The sequence below is a fragment of the Anas acuta genome, chromosome 7 (genome assembly GCF_963932015.1).
Source record: "Anas acuta chromosome 7, bAnaAcu1.1, whole genome shotgun sequence".
Lineage (NCBI taxonomy): Eukaryota > Metazoa > Chordata > Aves > Anseriformes > Anatidae > Anas > Anas acuta.
The window spans coordinates 38,388,378-38,408,648 of record NC_088985.1 but is presented as its reverse complement, the minus strand read 5'-3'; the positions used below and the strand labels follow the sequence as shown (position 1 = coordinate 38,408,648).

The 20,271-nt window shown below is 34.7% G+C and overlaps 1 protein-coding gene across 1 annotated transcript in view; it reads left to right on the top strand.

Moving 5' to 3' along the window:
• Positions 1-20,271, top strand: part of CFAP46 (cilia and flagella associated protein 46) — a 78,204-nt gene that overhangs the window by 5,837 nt on the left and 52,096 nt on the right. Inside the window, exons 4-17 of the mRNA XM_068688787.1 lie at positions 940-1,004; positions 1,530-1,694; positions 5,596-5,719; positions 7,499-7,593; positions 8,489-8,596; positions 9,373-9,472; positions 10,519-10,617; positions 11,170-11,360; positions 13,120-13,348; positions 14,514-14,634; positions 16,361-16,484; positions 17,406-17,536; positions 19,406-19,551; positions 20,089-20,222. Coding sequence (XP_068544888.1) covers positions 940-1,004; positions 1,530-1,694; positions 5,596-5,719; positions 7,499-7,593; positions 8,489-8,596; positions 9,373-9,472; positions 10,519-10,617; positions 11,170-11,360; positions 13,120-13,348; positions 14,514-14,634; positions 16,361-16,484; positions 17,406-17,536; positions 19,406-19,551; positions 20,089-20,222 — 1,832 coding nt within the window. The remainder of the gene's footprint in view (positions 1-939; positions 1,005-1,529; positions 1,695-5,595; positions 5,720-7,498; positions 7,594-8,488; positions 8,597-9,372; positions 9,473-10,518; positions 10,618-11,169; positions 11,361-13,119; positions 13,349-14,513; positions 14,635-16,360; positions 16,485-17,405; positions 17,537-19,405; positions 19,552-20,088; positions 20,223-20,271) is intronic.

Sequence of the window (20,271 nt, the reverse complement as noted above, 5' to 3'; positions counted from 1 at the left end):
GTTGCTGGACACTACTGAAAAAGCCTGGATCCATCTTTTTTGCACCCTCCCTTCAGTAATTTGTATGCACTGATAAGATCCTCTGAGACTTCTTTTCTCCACGCTTAGCAGTCCCAGCTCTCTTAGTCTTTCCTTATAGGTGAGATGCTCTAGACCTTTATTGACCCTATTTGTGGTGCTTCCCTGGACTCTTTCCAGTATGTCCATGTCTCTCTTGTCCTGTGGAAGCCCACAGCTGGACCCAGCTCTCCAGGTGTGGTCTCACCAGTGCAAAACAGAGGGGAAGGGTCACCTCCCTCAGTCTGCTGGTGACACTTGTCCTTATGCAGTCCAGGATAATGCTCACCTCCTTTGCTGCAAATTCACATACATAAGTTACTGGCTTATGTTCAAGCTGGTATCCACCAGGCCCCCTGATTTTTGTGTTTCTGTTTGTTTGTTTTTCCTGAAAAGCTGCTTTTCAGCAGCATTGACGATTAAAAGAACATGCCTGACAGCATTCAGTTGACAAATGATTACGAGTATGGCGTGTTGGAACTTTTCCGAAGAAAATGATACCTACATTTTTTTAATGTAACAAACCAATATTTTTTTCCTAGCTTTCATCTTGGAAATTTCTGAGCTTTCTTTGCTGAAAAATTTAAAAGGACCCAACTTTACAGCTTTGGACAATTTCAGTCCTAATGATTAAACTTTGGCAGAAATTAAAGAAAAAATTGTCTGAAATTTTGAAATCTGGCAAGCATGGTAACAGGCAATGCTACTGTTTTTCAGTTGTTCTGGTGTATGGCAACACGTTATTATGACAACATGTTTTATTTGGGAATGGTCTGAAAATAAACATGATGAGACATGAACATATTGAAATATGAAAATAATGTATTGGTAATTTCTAAAGGCTATGTACATGTTTCCTAAATCATGTTTGCTCTATTTTAGGAAGCATTTGAAAAATTTGTGCTGTTTTTTATGAAAGCAATAGATTTTGCAACACATGATCAAAGGTAGGACCTCCTGATAGTATTTACTCTTTAAATCTCAGGAGATGTTAGTGAATTAGGTTTTCATAGGTGTTTGTCTCAGTTTTCCACTAGATAGTCTTTTTTTTTTTCTTGATGGATTTCCCTTCCGTTTTCTTACTTTATTTCTTTAACTACTGTGCATGCTGTGACAGTATAGAATACTGTAAATAGTATTAAATAAACAGGATGAAACAGACTGTTTAGACCTGGTAGGTATCTCAGGGCTTTTCTTCCTCTTTTATATTTATCCTCTGGAGGAGGAGAGCAGCATTTTAGCTTATTTTAAGTAGTTAATTACTGGGTAAAGTGTAGTCTTAAGAGTTACCTTACTCTTCCTATGCTGTACGTGTGCTCAAAGTTCTGAGTCAAGGTTAATTCAGGAACTTCAGTAGGAAAAGTTCAAATTTTTATTTCCTAGGAGTGTCTTAAAATTCTTACTCTGTAGTTTCAAGTTAATCTAAGTACATCCTCCATTCTTGATTCTTCTCTCTCTTTTTTTTTTTTTAGATACTATTTTTTGATATATAATGCCTCAGTTCTTTATTGGCAATTTGTGAGACCCTATCTTAAGCCTGGATTCCGCTGTTACCTTGTTCCCAGCCTGTCTCAAATTGTTAAAGCATTAAACCAAACTGATGAGCCAGACGGTGAATGGAGAGCAGAACTCATGATGTAAGTTTAATTTTAATTTCCATATGGGTATTCTGTAGTCCTTTTGTGCATGCGGCTGCCACCTGAGGTAGTTTTTAATAATGTTTATTTTATTATAGAATCATTTAGGTTGGAAAAGACCTTTGAAATCATCAATCCAACTGTCAGCCCAGCCTACTGAGTTCCATCACTATAATATGTCCCTTAGTGGCACATCCACACATCTTTTAAATACCTCTAGGGGCAGGGAACTCCACCACTTCCCTGGGCAGCCCATTCCAATGCTTCACCACTCTGGGAGTCATAATTCATAACTTTTTAACAATATATAAATATACACATAATTCTTCCTTTTAATATTGACTTTGAGGTTAAAATGTTAGTAGCAGATGCAGTCAGACCCCAAGTCCTATCTGAACTGTCACAGTCATTTCAGATATAGTGTTCAACACATTGCTTATGTGTAGTCCTTTGAAGTGAGGAGAAATACAAACTCCAGTTTTCTTTAAGAACCTTTTTCTTCAGGTAAGGAAACATAATGTTTAAATAGATAATCAAATATCTTCTGTCCTCTTCTATCCTCTGATACCTGATGAGACAGAAACAGCCTGGTAAGGCTGTGAGAGTGTATCTTCTAATTTACTTCTTCATTCTGAAGATTTTATATATATCCTTATCTTAGTTATCTTTCTTACTGTATTTTCTCTTGTTAGTCTGTAGCTGTACGTTGAAATGAAACTTTGAGAAAAATAAGTTCAGTGAGCAGAATAAATATATTGGAAGTGCAACATCAAGAAAACAGAGATGAATCATCACCAGTAGTGATGTTTTTGTGTTGTTGTGTGGTTTTTTTTTCATGTTGTTAGTCACATGTTTTAAGTACTATCTGGTTCGGTATGATTCTTACTAATGTAACTAGTTCAGATCAAGCCTTTTTCTTCCTAATTAGTTTTATATGTAGTTTTCTTCAATATTAAATTAAAGGCTACTCGTACTAATTTGAATAAACTGCTTGGCCTAATGTTTCAAAGTATAAATGAAATAGGTCCTTTTTTTAACCAGTTTTATGACAAACAGAAGTCAAAAAGTTATGTGAAAGAGAAACTTGCATAAACAAGGCTGCTAAGTTTTAAACTGGCAGGTTTTCTTTCTGGTAATTAGTGCATTTTTGAGAACTAAACCTCCCAACAGGGTGAATTCAGAGAATATCTTTAAGCTTTATGCAAAAAAAAAAAAAATAAAATAAAATTAGAAGTCTAATAGTTTTTAAGGAGGAGATTAGTAATCCAGGGTTGGATAAAAATGTGTTACTGACTCGTTTACACCTATGTCATAACTGAAATTTGTTAGCCGATTTCTGTCCTATTCAGGAAATACCTAGCTTTTTCTGCATTTGTAGTGTTAAGATGTGAGTATAGTGTAATTTACACTGAATTAAATAATTAGCTCTAATCAGAATCTTTAGCAATTGGTTTTCACTGAAGACAGTTTGTGGCTGAAGAAGTACATGGTAGTTTCAAGGACAATCAAAGGTAGTTTCACTTCAAGGACAGTCTTACTAAGCATGACTGAAAAGTCCTTATGGCTTGTAGAAGACAGTGAAAAATACAATTTGATTAAATGTCATTTTAAAAGACAGATAGAATCACAGGGTTTTTAAATAGTATGTTGTTACTTTCTGCTATAGCTGTTATTTTTAAGAGACTGAAGAAATTGCTACTTTTTGATACATCACGTTCAAATATTTTTTTCCAGAATTACAGAAAGGTACGTTATAAATAATTATCACTATCTGTTGGAAAGTTCTTTCTTTTTTTGTTTGAGCTGTCAGTGGTCTCAATCTGACTTCCCTTTGTGTATGGAACAGTGTATATACCACACACTTACAGAATCCTGGAATCATTCAGGTTGGAAAAGACCCTCATGATCAAGTCCAACTGTCAACCCAACGTACTGAGTTTCATCACTGAACTGTGTCGCTTACTGCCATGTCCACATCTCTCTCAAATGCCTCCAGGGATGGGGAATCTACTACTTCCCTTGGTAGTCCACTTCAATTCCTAAGCACCCTCTCCATGAAGAGGTGCTTCCCAATACCAAATCTAAACCTCCCCTGGTGCAACTTGAAGCTGTTTCCTCACGTCTTGTCACTTGTCATCTGAGAAATAAGACCGACACTCTCCTTTGAGGTAGTTGCATAGAGCGATGTGGTCTCCCCTCAGCCTCTCTGAACTGATAGCATCTGATTTGCATTCTGATTGCAATTCAGATTTTACTGAGATACATATTTTAAGAACAAGAGCTATCTGTTAGATAATTTGAAGTTTTTGCTGATAAGAGCAGATATTTATGGACTGAGCAGCACATGTTGGCTAAGAAATTCATTAAGTCTCTGATCACTAACGAAAAGCAATATTAGAAGCTTAGTCATACTATTGAGTCTTTGGTATTCAATTTCAACAAAAGAAATGGCAAATTATATGCAAAATCCTCATAAAAATAAATTAAAAAAAATAATGTTGGTTGAGCAGAAACTGAGAGTACTGAGGCATGAGAGTTTTTTTTGGTGAAGACTGAAGCAAAGCAGGCAGAGTGTCAGCCTAAGTCTTCTAGTTTACAGACTATAAGGAAAACAGAAAGTTAGAAATTGATATTTATATAATGCCTGATTCTGATATTAAATTAATTTGCCATTGATGTTTTTTGGCTCTAGAACTGAACAAAGAATCAGGTTGTTTTTTGTTTCTAAACAAGATATAAATGGAAGTGTTTCAAACAAACAACCAAACAAAAAAAAAACAACAAACATTCCAAAAACTGTGCACTATTGGTACTCTGATAACAATTCACATTATTACCCATTATTACTAATGATGTAACAATATCAATTAACAATGATGAATTGTTACATCATTGTCTTGGATTCTCTGAGTAAAGCTGGATCATAAACACTGAGATGCCTTTACAAATAACTGAGAGAACCGGTTTTATGTGCAAAATAAAGAGTGTCTATATAATTTTTCAAGATCAGACAACCTTTCTTTAGAGGTATTTGGGTCTGCTATTCTACAGACCATTTCCAGTTCTTGATACATGTCTACCACAGTTTTTAACTTTCTCTTTGTGAACTTTTCTATTTCTTTGGTCTATGGACTTGATAGTTTATTGCTGTACAGCCTTTTTTGTGTTTTCTTTCTAAGTTGAAACTGGAGGGAAATAAAAAATCAAAACATTTCATGTTATACACTAAAGGTTATATAGAATACAATACAGTTTTTTAATAACAAACATAATCTTGCTGAGGTATTGATGAGAATTAGCAAGTGCACAATGAATTTGTGGTATGAAACTAATGGTAACCTTTATTTTTTCTTATATTTGTATTTTTATATTTTTATGGAATCATTTACTATTATTTCTATGGTATTTTTATTATTTATTTTATGAAGCCACAGGCTCTTTTTCAGTGAAAACAGTTGAAGGATTGAAAAACATTGAAGTTTCCAGCATGTATGGGTTCTCTTTTACTAGATGACTTTGAAATACTAGCCTTTCCAGTAGTTAATGGAGAACCACAGAATGCAGCTCACCTTTTTTTTTCTTTTCTTCATGAAGTGTTAAATCATTGATCATTTTAATTCCAGGTGTCCTGTTGTGCAGAGTGTTCAGAAAAATCTCCTGTTCCAAGATTATTTTTGTGATCTGTAATAAATGGATATTAAGAGCTGTGTATTTTCTGGAAGAAACAAATGCATAAAAGTTAGAAGTTCTCTTTGCTGAGTCAATGCTTTATAGCATTAATTGATTGTACTGCATTTAAGAGTGGTACCTTGAATATAAAGAGTCTCTTGAAAAAATATGAATAAGAATTGTTTCAAAAACATTGATAAATGTTTAATATAAATATTTATTTAATCTGCAGAAATTTACTTGAGTGCCTCCTCGATGCTTCAAAACTGAAAGAAGCAAAAGAGTTTTCATCGACTGCAGCAGTCTTTATTAAGGAAAATGCTCCAGATAAATACTCTCAAATATTTTCTTTAATGGTAATGCTGTAAAATATTTAAAATTCCCAGTAAGACAGGAGCTTTCTCTACATTTATTAACATCCTTGTTTTATTTAAGTATTTTATTTCCTGTACTTAAATGTTGTGAACTAACAAATGATACACCAAATAAGCAGATATTTTTATTGTTTGTATTTTTCATACTCCAAGCTAAACAGCTCCTTAGTGCCCCATGTTATTTCAGTACACCATAATATTATAGGGAAAACTTTTGCTACCCCTAAAAAATCTGTGTGGGAATAACTGCTATTATCACAGATGGTGTAAAGGGTGTAACTTTACCTGTTTTATGCCACTGGGAAAAAATAATCTAGGCTCTATTTAGGTTTTGTTGACTATTCTTATGCTGAAATATACCTAAATGACCCAATGTGAACCCTATAGAGTTCTGGGAATTAAAGTATATGATATTAGTTCACATTTTTTTGCATGACCTTCATTTGGGAAATAAGAGGGTGAAGATAGATGTGACAAAAGCAGAAATAGGCAAATAAAACTTTTGGAGTTGCATGCAGTCATGTTCTGAAGCATTCCTTCTATGTTCCCTGCTACACTCTTACTTGTCTTACTTACGCGTTTTCACTGCATTTCAAAAGATTATGTTTATGTTATATGTTCTTTAGCATTTGAATTAAGAGAACCTTAATGACCTTTCAGAGGTATGAAATCAGTGAAGCAATGACATTTAGGCAAGGGATCCAAATTATTTTTGTACACGTATTTTTTTTTTAGAGGCGATTTTGAACAAAACTACTTAACATTGGTCTTAAAAGAATAAAGTAGTTCTAAAAGTTTCCTTGGGCTGTGTTTATTAGCAGAGCTACAGAAGTATGACCTACACTATTGGATGCTTTAATGACAGAGTAATCAAGTCCTACAAAATGCAGTGTTCCATTACAACTTAAGTAATCATTATTGATTGCTGTGGACAGTCAGTGTCAGAGAGTCAAAAGAAATAGAATCATAGAATCATAGAATCATAGAATATCCTGAGTTGGAAGGGACCCTTAAGGATCATCAAGTCCAACTCTTGACACCGCACAGGTCTACCCAAGTTCAGACCATGTGACTAAGTGCACAGTCCAATCTCTTCTTAAATTCAGTCAGGCTCGGTGCAGTGACCACTTCCCTGGGGAGCCTGTTCCAGTGTGCAACCACTCTCTCTGTGAAGAACTTCCTCCTGATGTCAAGCCTAAACTTCCCCTGCCACAGCTTAACCCCGTTCCCGCGGGTCCTGTCGCTGATGTTAAGGGAGAAAAGGTCTCCTGCCTCTCGACACCCCCTTACGAGGAAGTTGTAGACTGATGTTATTTGTCTAATATGTGACTCTACAGATAAATTGAAGTAACTACAGTACCTTGTAATTTCTTTGTAATATTTTTGTTATATTTAATTTATAGTTGCAGTTAAATTTGAATGTCTAATTTCCCTTATCTGGATGAGATGATTTCAGAATGAGTGTTATCAGAATGTTCTAAAAAATTGATTAATTAGAAATCTAACTCAGATAATAGTTCCAGATTTAGATTTCTGCTAATACTTATGATTCTCAGCATATGAAAATTAATACAGCTTTACTAAGTGGTATGTATGCAAAACAACATAGATTACCATAGTAATTTCATTGCCCTTAATGTCCATTAAATTCCATTGCCCTTAAAGCCTACAATCAATATACATGATTTATTTTAGCCCTGTTGAGTGTCTGTCCTTCACTGGCTTATTTAGTGGATTAATAATGAAATTATTATTTTATAGGTATACCACAAACTAATGGATATTTCCCAGATAGAGAAGGAAATACAAAATTCCATCCATTTGTCAGTGATTTATAAAATGCAAATGATAAAATCGTGAGTACTAAACTGTATCCTTTCACTTGGATTTTGATACTAGATATTACAGAAGTAGAGTCGGGTTCTGATATCTCATATGCCAGTAGAAGACCATACTACAAAGATTAGTTTCTCTAATGGAAATAGTTTTGAGTAGTGAAGCTCAGTCCTGTCCGGGAAACTGACGAAACTAAAAGGTGAGAGAATTCTTGGGGAATGTGTAGAATAGTGTGTTGTACTGACTGTCTCAAGTGAAAGAATTTACAAGAGAGTGAAAGACGTTTTTGTATCTAGCAGATTGGGGCTTGGTACATAAGTCATATATAAGAAAGTAAAGATAGAGAAGAGGAATCACATCTGAAATATAATGGATGAATCACAAGGATGGGAAGCATGGTATTTTCTAAAACTTTAAATTTTACATGAAAGCAATTTTGAAAATTAGACTGTAACAGAATTCCACATGATTTTCAGTGTCTCAACAGTTCCACTTTTTAAAGTACTAATTCTTTTCATTGTGGAATAATTTATATTGACATTAAGGGAAAGGAGTTTTGCACTCCATATTTCTTTGCCTTTCAAATAAAATGTACTGCCTCAAATATTCTTATTCTGGAATATTTTGCTCTTTCTGCTTTGTATCTGGTTCTCCGAGAACCTTACTTGGTATACTGAAGTGAGTTTTGTTGTATTTTATTTTATTTTATTTTATTTTATTTTATTTTATTTTATTTTATTTTATTTTATTTTATTTATTTTATTATTTTAATTTTTGTAATAGTTTGTAGTCTAGATAATCCACTAATATATTGGACTAAAATCCATCTGCTCTGAAGTTAGGAGAGTTATTATTGAATTAAAAAATTGAAATATTTCCTGTGATAAAAAGTGATCAATTCATAACATATTGCAGGCAGTGGGACACAAATGAATTTCCAAGTGATGCCACCGCAACTCTGTATTCTCTATATGAACTTCTGAAACAGTATGATGTACCTCCAGCATCTGTTGCCAGTATGAAGTGAGTTTACTTGTCCCTGAAAATTGATGCTGAAGCTGATGCTGCTTCCAGCAAAGTGTGACAAAATCTTGAAGAGATTTTTTTTATGATCTCACAATAGTTTTTAATGCATTTTTTAGCTTTTCTTTGAATCGTTCCTAATTCTTCAGTGTTATTTTAAATGCAGACAAAACCAAACTCTATTCTAGTAGTTAGATCACAGCTGTTAAATATGGAAGTAATACTACATTTTTGCAAATGAAGTTCAATCTTTTCTGACTCTACTCAGTTTTCTTATTACCTCTAGTGCAGACATTGGGACTCATTTGGTTATTTACTGAGATCCAAAATATTCAGAAGTGTCCTACCATGAGAATAGTGTGTTCCTATTTTTTTAAGGAATTGACCATTGTATTTGACTGTTTCAAGATGTGTGCCAGTTGACTGCATTATGTTTGCAGAATTACTTGCAATTTAACCCATTTCCTATTTCACCATCTTTGTGCTGCATGCGTTTAATCCTTCATTGTGTGATGTTATTCAGAAACAATTTTTTACATTAGAAGTATACTATTTATTTTCCATAAACAGCTGAATTTTTGTATTTTTCATCCAACCAACTTCAATCTTTTTCCTTACTGACTGCGAGCATTACTGGTAAAATCACATCTTCTAATATTCAGATATCTTCAAGAGTTTCAGATATATTGCACAAAATTAGTTTCATATAATGTTTTTCTGATTTCATTAAAGAGGAGTGTGTGATTCTCTGAAGTGATGTTTTTCTGTTTTTGAAGAATTCCTTTGATCCTGGAATTGGCTCGTTTTTCTGTGAAAGTAAACTGCATTAAGCTTACACATGATTGTATACTTGAATTGAAGAAAGCTGGCATTACTGTAAGTATTAATTAGAAATGATTTTTTTTTGACAATGATTCTACTTTAAAAATAATGCTGATGGTTCTGGGTTCTTCTGTCTTCTTCTCTGCATTGCTTATATACTGATTAATATCATTATTACTAGATGCATTCCTAGATGGAAATTTTGTGTGGTCTCTGTAATAACTGGTCTTTCAATGTGTATATCCTTTTTTGATTCTTATGTCCACCTAGCTCTGCAATTTTTTCACTTCCTTCTTGGTTGATAAGCAGAACTGTTCACCCCTGTATTCAGATAAAAAGTAAGTTTTTCAGGAAAAAAAAAAAATAGTATGTAAAAGTGCCCGATAGTGTTGTGATGCCCATGTAAGTCCTTACTTACCTGAAATATTCAAGTGTATGTAATGAAATTGTAATGGCAAATACTGCCAAACATACCAGTCCATATTTCTGTTGTAATGATCCTATTGTGAGTTACTTGTAATGTAGATTTTACTTATCCTAACTGCAATTTTTCATTCCAGATGTCTGCCTCAGGCCCCTCACTTTTTTTTTTTTTTTTTCTGAAAAATTCCAACAAGTCTGAGGTTGTACACAGTTACATAGCATTCACCTAGAACGTGTTTAAATTACATTCACCTAGAATGTGTTTAAATTCTCTAGATCAAGGGTTCATTAGGATTTAGTTTCAATATTTTTATAGACAGTAACAGCAAGTAACCCTTCAGTGGCAGCAGTAGAGAAGTCGTGCTTTTATACCAACCTTCTCATCTCCATTAGAAGTAGCGGGTGTTAAAGTGACTTTCACTTACAAGTTGCACAACCCATTAAGATTATTCATTACTGTCTCAACTATCTCTTGTTTATTCCAATAATATACCATCTTAATAACACTATGCTATAACAAATTCTAATCCCTCTTTTAGTGTTTCAATTAATTAGCTAGTACAGTTGGATTTTCAAAAAGGTATTACAATGCAGTATTAGCATCATTGCATTGTTTTAGTCTGAATCATGTTCCTTTTTAATTATTAAAATCAGCATTTTGTATCAATCCTTCATAGGAACAAGGGAAACTTATTGAAGTAGAATGCCTGGAATGTGAATATGAAATTCAAAAATTTGGCCCTAAAATAGTGACTTATACCAAAGGAGTTGTTGAGGTATGTTCTTTAGATTTGAGAGAAAAATAAAAGGCTTAGTTTGTGAAATATGCAAATTGCACTGGACTTGTGTGTCTTAATTCCATTACACTGATCAGAAATTGCTTTAAGCATTATATTCTTTCTGATTGGTCTTCCAAGAAGAAAGCAGGAAGTTGGGCTGGCAAGAATAAAACAGAGAAATAAACAACAGTCATATATTCCTTTCTTAAGTCTTCAGTCTGATAATGAAGATTCATAATATATTAATTTCTAAGAGTAAAGATGGTAGCATTGAAACATGCAAAGGCAATACTATAATTTTTCATATTTTACATTTATGGAAGATGTATTATTGCATATTAAAGGCAATCTTATTATTTCTGAAAAATTTGGGTTATTCCTGACAAATTGTCACACTGGGAAGGATTTTTTTTAGATTTCTATAGTCAGTGGACTTGGTTATAATTTAGAGCATCAAAAGTAGGAGCCTAAATTTAGAATTTAGAGGAGTATGTAAGAAGATGTATTCATTAAATGCAGTATATGCTAAGCAATTTTTCTTTTGTGTAGGCTCAGCTGAAATTGATAAAAAATCTTGAGTTAACCTTGCAACATGCGGTTCAGCTGGGAGATCCTTATGTGATTCAGGTTGTTTGCACAACCCAGTGGAATCTGTGCTTACCACTACTACAACAAAATTTGCATCAACATGTGCGAAAACCTTTGATAGCAGTTGCTGATGTCCTTGAAGAGATTGACAGGTAGCTTTTTATGCTGTTTACATTCTTATCAGTTACTTTGAAATCTCTAATGACTGAAAAGAAAATACAGCTCATAATAAAGAACTAAGAAGCAATTTAAACATGGCATCAAACTCATAAAAACTCAAATTGTATGATGTGAAGAGTCTGAAAATTTTTGCTCTAGCTTGTAACAAGTTAACATCTGCATATACTGTGTACATTTCCTCATTAGTTGTTTAAGTATAGGTCCCATTCATGTAAATGTGTTGGAATATAGGTTCTTGTACTAACACCACTTTTTTAATTCTAACTGCTTTGGTCAGCAGCATAAGGGCAATACTTGCTGCTCAGTCAGCTTTACTCTAATGTAGGCACACATTAGTTCTTTGCAAGACATTTGATATCCTAGAGGCACTGAAAACCCTCCTTCTGTTCTGTTTTTCCTAACATTGCTTTCATCTATCTATCTATCTATCTATCTATCTATCTATCTATCTATCTATCTATCTATTTTTGCCTGGAAGTAATCTAAAATAATTTATAGCTTACAGCTGCTATGAACAGCTTCCTCAGGCAGGTGGTAAATTGGAAGTGTAATGTACCCAAGTCTGGGGAGCATGCAGTTTTCAGTGAAAATATATTGACTTCATGGAGTGGTTTTCAGCAGTCTGGGCAAAGGCAGTGACTGCAGTGAGTATGTACACCTGTCATGAGCTGCATTTATAAAAGTGGTAAGAAACTGCAATCAGGACTAGATTTTTAGAAGCTTCTACTTATATGTTATCATTAGAGTGTGAAGTATTATCAAAAGTGTCAATCATGCCCTTGCTAGAAGTTAAGCAGGTTAAAAATCCAGTCACTTCATCTGTCAACCAAAGTGGGCATTTCTGAATGGGAAGTGTGGTATTAAGGAATAATTCTGCTAAAACACAAAGATCAGTCAGTTTACAAGATGTGTTGCTTCCTTTTGGCTGTTTTCTCATGTGGCGTTCACAAGTAAAATGCAGTTGAGTTTTGTCCTAGTGTTGGCTAGGATAGAGTTAATTTTCCTCCTTGTAGCTGGTATGTTGCTGTGCTTGGGATTTAGGATGAGAATAATATTGATACCACAGTGATGTTTTAATTGTTGCAGAGAAGTGCTTACACTAAGCCAAGGGCTTTTCAGCTTCTCTCAGTGCCCTGCCAGTGAGGAGGCTGGGTGTACAGCAGGAGCTGGGGGAGGACAGACCCAGGACAGCTGACCCAAACTGGCCAAAGGGATATCCCATATGATATCACATCATGCTGAACAATTAATATGGGGTGGCTGGCTGGGTTGGGGGGACCGGCTGCTTGGGGATAGGCTGGGCATTGGTCAGCGGGTGGTGAGCAATTGCATTGTGCATCACTTGTTCTGTACACACTATTAGTAGTAGTACTGTTATCGCTGTTATTATTATTTTCCTTTCTTTTCTGTCCCCATAAACTGTCTTTATCTCAACCCACAGGCTTTCATTTCTTTCTGATTCTCTTCTCCCATCCCAGAGGGACAGGGGAGGGTGAGTGAATGGCTATGTAGTGCTTAGCTGCCAGCCAGGTTAAACCACAACAAGTTTTCATAATCATTTCGTTACAAAGACATGATAATGAAAATGAAAGAAACATTAAGTCAAAAATGGAGTATATTTTCATACTATTGTCACTTTTTATTACTGGGTTGTGCTTTTGGTTAATTTTTAGGTCTAACAATTTTAGTTTGCTCCATTTAACAGATTACATTTGAATTTTTATTCCATAGCATGTTGATTTTTTTACGTTGCCAAGTTCACATGGAAATTGCTCGTATTGAAGAAGATGAGGATAGAATTGAGATTGCTGTGCAACATTTACAGAAAGCTATACATCTAGATAACAGTGGGCAGTATCAAGAACATCTAAGATTGAATTTTAACCGTCTTTCTTTGTACGCTATGCTGTATAAGTCTCCTGAGCGTCTAGAGGATCAGGCGCTAATGATGATTGAACAGGTAATCGTACAGAATAAGATTAGTAGCTGAAATAGGTTTGCTTATTAAATTCTGGCAGAGAAAAGTTAGCCATTTAGTAGAACTGCATATTAGTAGAGCTAACACGGGCTTGCTTTCAGCAACATTAGTTTGTTGCCTTGAAAGCTCTCTGGATTTTCCCTCTGGTCATCACACTGCTTCATACTCTGAAGATTAATGGTTATGATGGAGGATTTTTTCCAATTATGTTCAAACCACCTGTTTATGAAAAAAATGAAAAAGCATTATCCTTTGGCAGAAATACTCATCTGCAAAAAAGAAACTCAGTGTTACTGTTTTGCATGTTCAGAATTGTCAACAATTAAAATTTCATTGTGTGGAACATTTTTATAAATAATGAGAGGAGCAGTGGCCAAATAGCTGAATATCCCATCTGGACTGAAGATAAATCAGTATTATATCACACTTTAAAATGTGAGAAAATACAGATAATAAATCCAGTAATACAATCTAAAGTCACAGTGTAGTCATTTTCAAGAGTTATTACATCTAATTGTTGTGATGCCTTCAGCACATGAACAAAATTCATATTGGCAGCTGATTTGGTAGTTTGCTAAAAGAAATTTCACCTATACACCATTTGGGGATATTCACAGAAATTGAGTTATGCTCATTGAACCTAAAAAGCAGTATTGGAAAGCTGCTGGTACGATTGTTATATTATTGTTATGACAGAGTTTTGGTGTAGTTTATTCTAGTTTATTATTTTTTTTTTTCACACAAGCTTATTCCATTTAAATATTTTTTAAAGAAAGCACTTAATTTTCCTCTGACTTAAGCTAATTCTGGGTACACTAGGGATTTTTTATATTTCATAGTGAGTCCTAATTATTGCACGACAGGTATGTTATTTTTGGTTTCTAAATAAATACTGTTCTTTATTTAAGGAAATGCAACATTAAGACAGGTCATACAATAAGGTATATAGAGTAATAATACTGCAGGATGTTGTTTAAGATATGCTAAGATAAACAATTCCTGTATTGTATTGGCTCAAGATACCAAAGTCTATGATCTACATTCTTACATGTTTAGTAAGTAAGATATATTAATGTAATAAAAATGTAAATAGCATTTTAATAGGTCTAAATGAACCTTGTAACATTTAGTTCTTTTATTTACATAGGCTAAAAGGGGAAAGGAAAAGAATAATGTGAGGCAAAAGAGATCCCTTCTGGTAAATGCTGGTCTTGCACTAGCTCCTGATTTATTTCAGGTGGTTCTTGATAGTGAAAATGAAGCTAAAGGTAATGTATGTGTGTGGCTAAAATTACGACACTTAACTTTTACTGCTTTGCCCAACCTCAAAGAACGGACATAACATATAGTGGCAATATGTGGGGAATATTACAGCGCAAATAGAGTGTCAAGTTTACTGAATTCTGTGGCAAAAATTAGAGAATGAAAGATGAATATAATTCTATGATATTGCTGTCATGTATTAATGCTGAAAAATTTCTGTCTGTCAATCTGGGTGTGTAGTTAAGTAACAGTTCTGTCATATGCATTGCAAAGTATTTTAAACAAAAATTATAAGAAACTATACCTTCCTCATTTCAACGTAAATATGTCTAAGCAGTTTCAGTTATATTCATGTTTTAAAGCCAGGAATATTTTCTAGTCCCTTCAGCAGCTTTGCTGTTCTTCTATGAATGTATTCCAGAAACTCGTTATCTTTATGTAGTGAGGAGCCCAGCCCAAGGTGTGTCAAGTACAGAGTACAGAGGGACAGTCACTTCCATAGTACCTCTGGCCATGCTATTTCTGATACAAGCCAGGATGCTGTTGGTCTTCTTGGCCACCTGAGCACACAGCTGGTTCATGTGCAACTGGCTATTGATCAACACAACATCCCCAACTCCTTTTCTTCCAGGCAGCTTTCCAGCTACTCTTCCCCAGGCCTATACCACTGCATGGGGTTGTAATGACCCAAGTGCATCACCTGGCATTTAGCCTTGTTGCATGCCATACAAATGGATGTGGTCCATAAATCTAGCTTACCCAAACCCATCTGCAGAGCCTGCCTACCTTCTCACAGATCATCATTCCTGCCCAACTTGGTGTTGTCTACAATTTTATCCCTCATCAAGATTAAATGATTCCCTCATCAAGATCATTGATTAAACAAAACTGGCCCTAATGCGGACCCCTGGGGAACGCCACTATGGCCACTTGGCTGCCAGCTGGATTTAACTCGATTTGCAAATACCCTTTGATCTCAGCAATCCAGCCAGTATTCATTTGAAACAGAAAACTTAGTCTAAGTAATATTAGCAACCATGGCTTAGATTCAAGTGAATATTGATTTCCCAAATAATCATATCAAGTTATTTGTATTCTAATAAATAGCATCTCCTCTATGTCATTACAGTAAAAAAAAATCTCTTTTTGATTTTTCTGTATCACTGGAGTAATTTTCTACCTCAGGAGGGCAGCTCATTCCTCCCTTGTGTCATTTTTCTATGTTGGTTATATCTGTTTAATACTTTTTCCTAGATAACTATATCTGGTTGACTACGTGAAAAAAAGTCATTATTCTCAAATTTAAACAAAAAAAAAACAAAAACACAAAGAACAAATTTTGCTACTGAGCAAAAACGTATTTCATTGGATTAGTGTTCTTAAAATGCAGCCAGAATGCAACATTCCATATATTACATCACTTTCCTTTTGACTGAAGCTTAATTAGAGCAATGCATGTCCTGTCAGAAAAGAGACCTTGGGGCTAAAAAAACATAAATCCATTTTTATATGGGGAGACTATTTATGCAGATAAATTAAAAACAGAATAGATGCTAGTCGGGTGTGTTTTTTTCATTTTGATTGGCTTTGGGAAAGATTGAGGGATTGAAAAAAGGACTGGATTTCAGGAGTTTCAGAAAGTAGTTGTGAATCAAAATGCATACCTTTCATTTAGATTTGTTTCAACTCTGGTACTTAAAAAATTACATTAAATTCTTATTTCTTTGTAAGTGTCCTCAGGTTATAGTCAGAGTCAAGTAAGTTACCTCTGTGCAAAAGCACAACATCATGTTAAAAGTGTGGACAAAGTTGATGGACATTTGAAACACCTAAAAAAGGAAAATGACAAAGAGAGGTAATTACCACAGAAATTACCACTCTTTTTGCGTAGAAGTGTCTAATAAGGGAATTTCTTATCATAGAATCATTAAGGTTGGAAAAGACCTCCAATATCATCTGGTGCAACCTTCCCCCTACCACCTATTCTGTTGATAGAAACTGGACACACAGAAGAATGGGTGGATTAAGGCTGAATAACTTGATGCATAGCTGAAAATTTGCTGAAGTGTCTTTTTTGGTTCTTGTACCACTTTGCATGCTACATCTTTTCTGATAAACCACACAGTCCTTTCTGAGTGTCAGAAATACTGATCTGTAGGAAAATCATAGCTTTGTCCCTGCTAGAGCATGAGGATTGGACCAGGTAACTTCCAGAGGTCTCTTCCAACTTAAACTTTTCTGTGATTCTGTGTGACTTTGTTTTCAGCATGTTTATATAATTTTATTGTTTATTTTATAAACAATTTTGTTGTTGTTTGTTTTTCTTTTTTTGTTTTGTTTTGTTTGCAGCATTAAAAAAAATCCTGGAATGAAATCTAAACAGTGTTTTTCTAAACAATTCAAAATCCAAACTTGTATTAAAGACTCATTTTGAAATTCTCAGCATTGCTTTTGAAATACTTGGTTTAATTTGGTTTATTTTTTATAAGATAGATAATTAGGGATATGTCACAAACACATTTTAAAAGTTTCAGTACAGCTATTCTCCAAAATATTTTTTCTTGCAATCTTGATAAGCTGAGGGTATTTTTTTTAAGTGAGTAAAGTAATAGTGTTATCTTTGTTACTGATAAAAACTCTTCCACGTAGTAATGTTTACTAGATTAAAAATCTTATTTGTGGTGGCCATCAAAATTGACATGATTTTTGTGGTTTCTAAAGTGTGGAAGATAATTCTGGTTATAAAGTAATCTTACATATGCTTTTTCTTTGATAGAATTAGACTTTGGGCAAATTTGGCAAAAGTTGCACGTACACAAGAAGTGTGGGATGTCTGCCGTACAGCATGCAGATTTTGTCTCCTGTATGATGACACTTTGTTTAGGAGAGCAACAAAACCTAAAAAAAGTAAGTGAAAACATTATTTTGAGTGTCATAAAGTGAACTTTCTCCTCCTTTATTAGAGTCACTTGAAGGAGTAAGCCAGTGTAAAGGTATGGTGTTCCAATGAATATTGTGCACATTGTTTTCAAAAAGTTTAGAAATGTAGAAGGCAATGTGTGCTCTCAGAAATTAACAACTGCAGAAAAGCTTAGGAAGGAGAGGTTTGGAAATTATTTTCACTTTTCATGATAATTCAATGACAGTGCTATGAGGTGATGCTATTAAATATAAGCTTTGGGCCTGAGCTAGTTAAAGTATGTATATTTAGAAGCATAGAATCGTGGAATCGTTTAGGTTGGAAAAGACCTTTAAGATCATTATTTAGTGTTCTTGAGATCATTATCAGTGTTCTTAGTTGTTCCTCAGCAAGTTTGCAGATGCAAGTGGAGTGGTGCAGTTAATACAACAAAAGGAAGGGATGCCAGCTAAAGGGACCTGGACAAGCTAGAACAGTGGGCCCATATGAACCTGAGGAGGTTCAACAAGTCTGAGTGCAAGGTGCTGCACCCGGGTTGGGGCAATCCCGGACAGGAGTACAGACTGGATGAACTCATTGAGAGCAGCCTAGCAGAGAAAAGACTTGGGTGTTCTGGTGGATGAAGCTTGACATGAGCCAGCAGTTTGTGCTTGCAGCCCAGAATGCCAACTGCATCCTGGGCTGCATCAAAAGAGGTGAGGGAGGGGATTGTCTACCCAAATAGAGTCCTTCTCCATCTTTTTTATAAGACCTCTTTAAGTATAGAAAGGTCGCAATGAAGTCTCCACGGAGCCTTCTCCTCTTCAGGATGAAGAGCCCCAGGTCTTCCAGCCTTTTTTCATTGGAGAGGTGCTCCAGTCCTCCGTTCAACTTTGTGGCCCTTTTCCAGACCTTCTCTAACAGGTCCACATCCTTCTTGTGCTTGGGGCTCCAGGTCTGGAGATAGTACTTCAAGTGGGGCTTCACAAGGGCAGAGTAGAGGGAGGCAATCACCTCCATCGACCTGCTGGTCACACACAGCCTTCTGGGCTGCAAGTGCACACTGCTGGCTCATGTTGAACCTTTTCTTCACCAGAACTCCCAAGTCCTTCTCTGCAGGGCTGCTCTCAATGAGTTCTTCTCCCAGTCTGCCCTCATATCTGGGATTGCCCTGACCCAGGTGTAGCACCTTGCACTTGGACTGTTGGCAACATTCATTTTTGTGTTATGTTTCATCCTTTACTACTTCTAATCCTAGGATTAGTGGGTGAGAAAAATTGAAGGTCTTCTCTGTATGTGACATATACTGAAGATAGGGCAAAGATAATTTGGGCAATATGAAGATCCTGGAAAAAGACTTGCTGTATTATCAGGCCTGAATAAAAGCAAATAATTCAAAGTGCTATAGTGTTACAGATATATGCCAGGTCCTATTAATGATGCTTTTGGTGCATGGTTGCCCTGAGTTCCTGATAAGTACTTTATTTTTTTCCTTTAGTTTGAAAAAGAGATGAGAGATGAAACACGGCTAGTCTGGGGAAAGTGAATATGTATGATTGCTCAAGGAATGAGGAGCTCTTCATTCAAATTAACAGTCTGTAGGTTTTAAGAAAACAAAAACATGTAATTTTCAACTTAAACTAAAATGTTACTTTGGAATATTGAAATATGATTAAAATTATTGGACAAAGACTAATAAATTAGATCTATCACTGAATATTAAACTTGAGATGTAGTCTGAGTGAAGTAACTTCAAATCTGTGCTTGTGAATGCTTTATTGTGGATTTCGGATTATATAGGGATATTTAAATTCTAAAATTAAGGTAATTTTTGTCAGATTTACATGTTAATAATAATGTAACTTTTTTTTTTTTAGCACAGAAGAAGAAAGCTAGTATAACTATGATGGATGATGACCAAGATGATGGCTTACCAGGAGAGTTATTACTACCTGCTAAGTCCTTTTCTTTTGAAAGAGATTTACTCAGAATATTAGCAGAAATAAGATTTATTAATGCAGAGGTAATCAACCTACACAGATGTTACTCATATTTGTTTCATTTAGCTTTGGTTGTATGTCTAATTCTAGGAATATTCATCTTACAGCAGTAGAATTTTGAGTTAGATTCATTATGTCTCCACAGACATTAGAGGAAGTAGTTCTGTGAAGCATCTGTATAAAAATACTGTGTGAAAGTAACTATAGTATCACTGCATATGGTTTTAACACTTTTTTACAAGGGATGTTGTTGTAAATATTTGACATGTGACATTATGTTCCAGGATCCTTAAAGTTCCAGCATGATAAATATAGTTGTGTGTATATATATGGCATATTTTCTTTTTCTCATTTGAGTTATTTATTTAATAAAATTAAGCATAAGTAATTTGAAGATTATTTCATATAATTGGTTTTGTATGCCTGTACATCTTCAGATGTTGTACAACAAAAACTTTTTTTTTTTCTTTTTTCAAGAGGTGTAGACACAAATAAGAAGTCAGAGTCCATTTTCACGTAGATAACACAGGTAGAAAATGTATTTCTTTGTATCTTTCCAGGCAACGATTCATTTATTAAGATTGCAGGGACTTGAGCTGAATGACCACACTGTACCTACAGAAGATAAAAGCCAACATCCTTCAGAATATGTTTTAGATTTTCCTGAAAGTGATCTAGAATGGAAAGCATACAGGTACTTACCAACTCTAACAAATTGTTTTATTATCAAACACAGATGATAA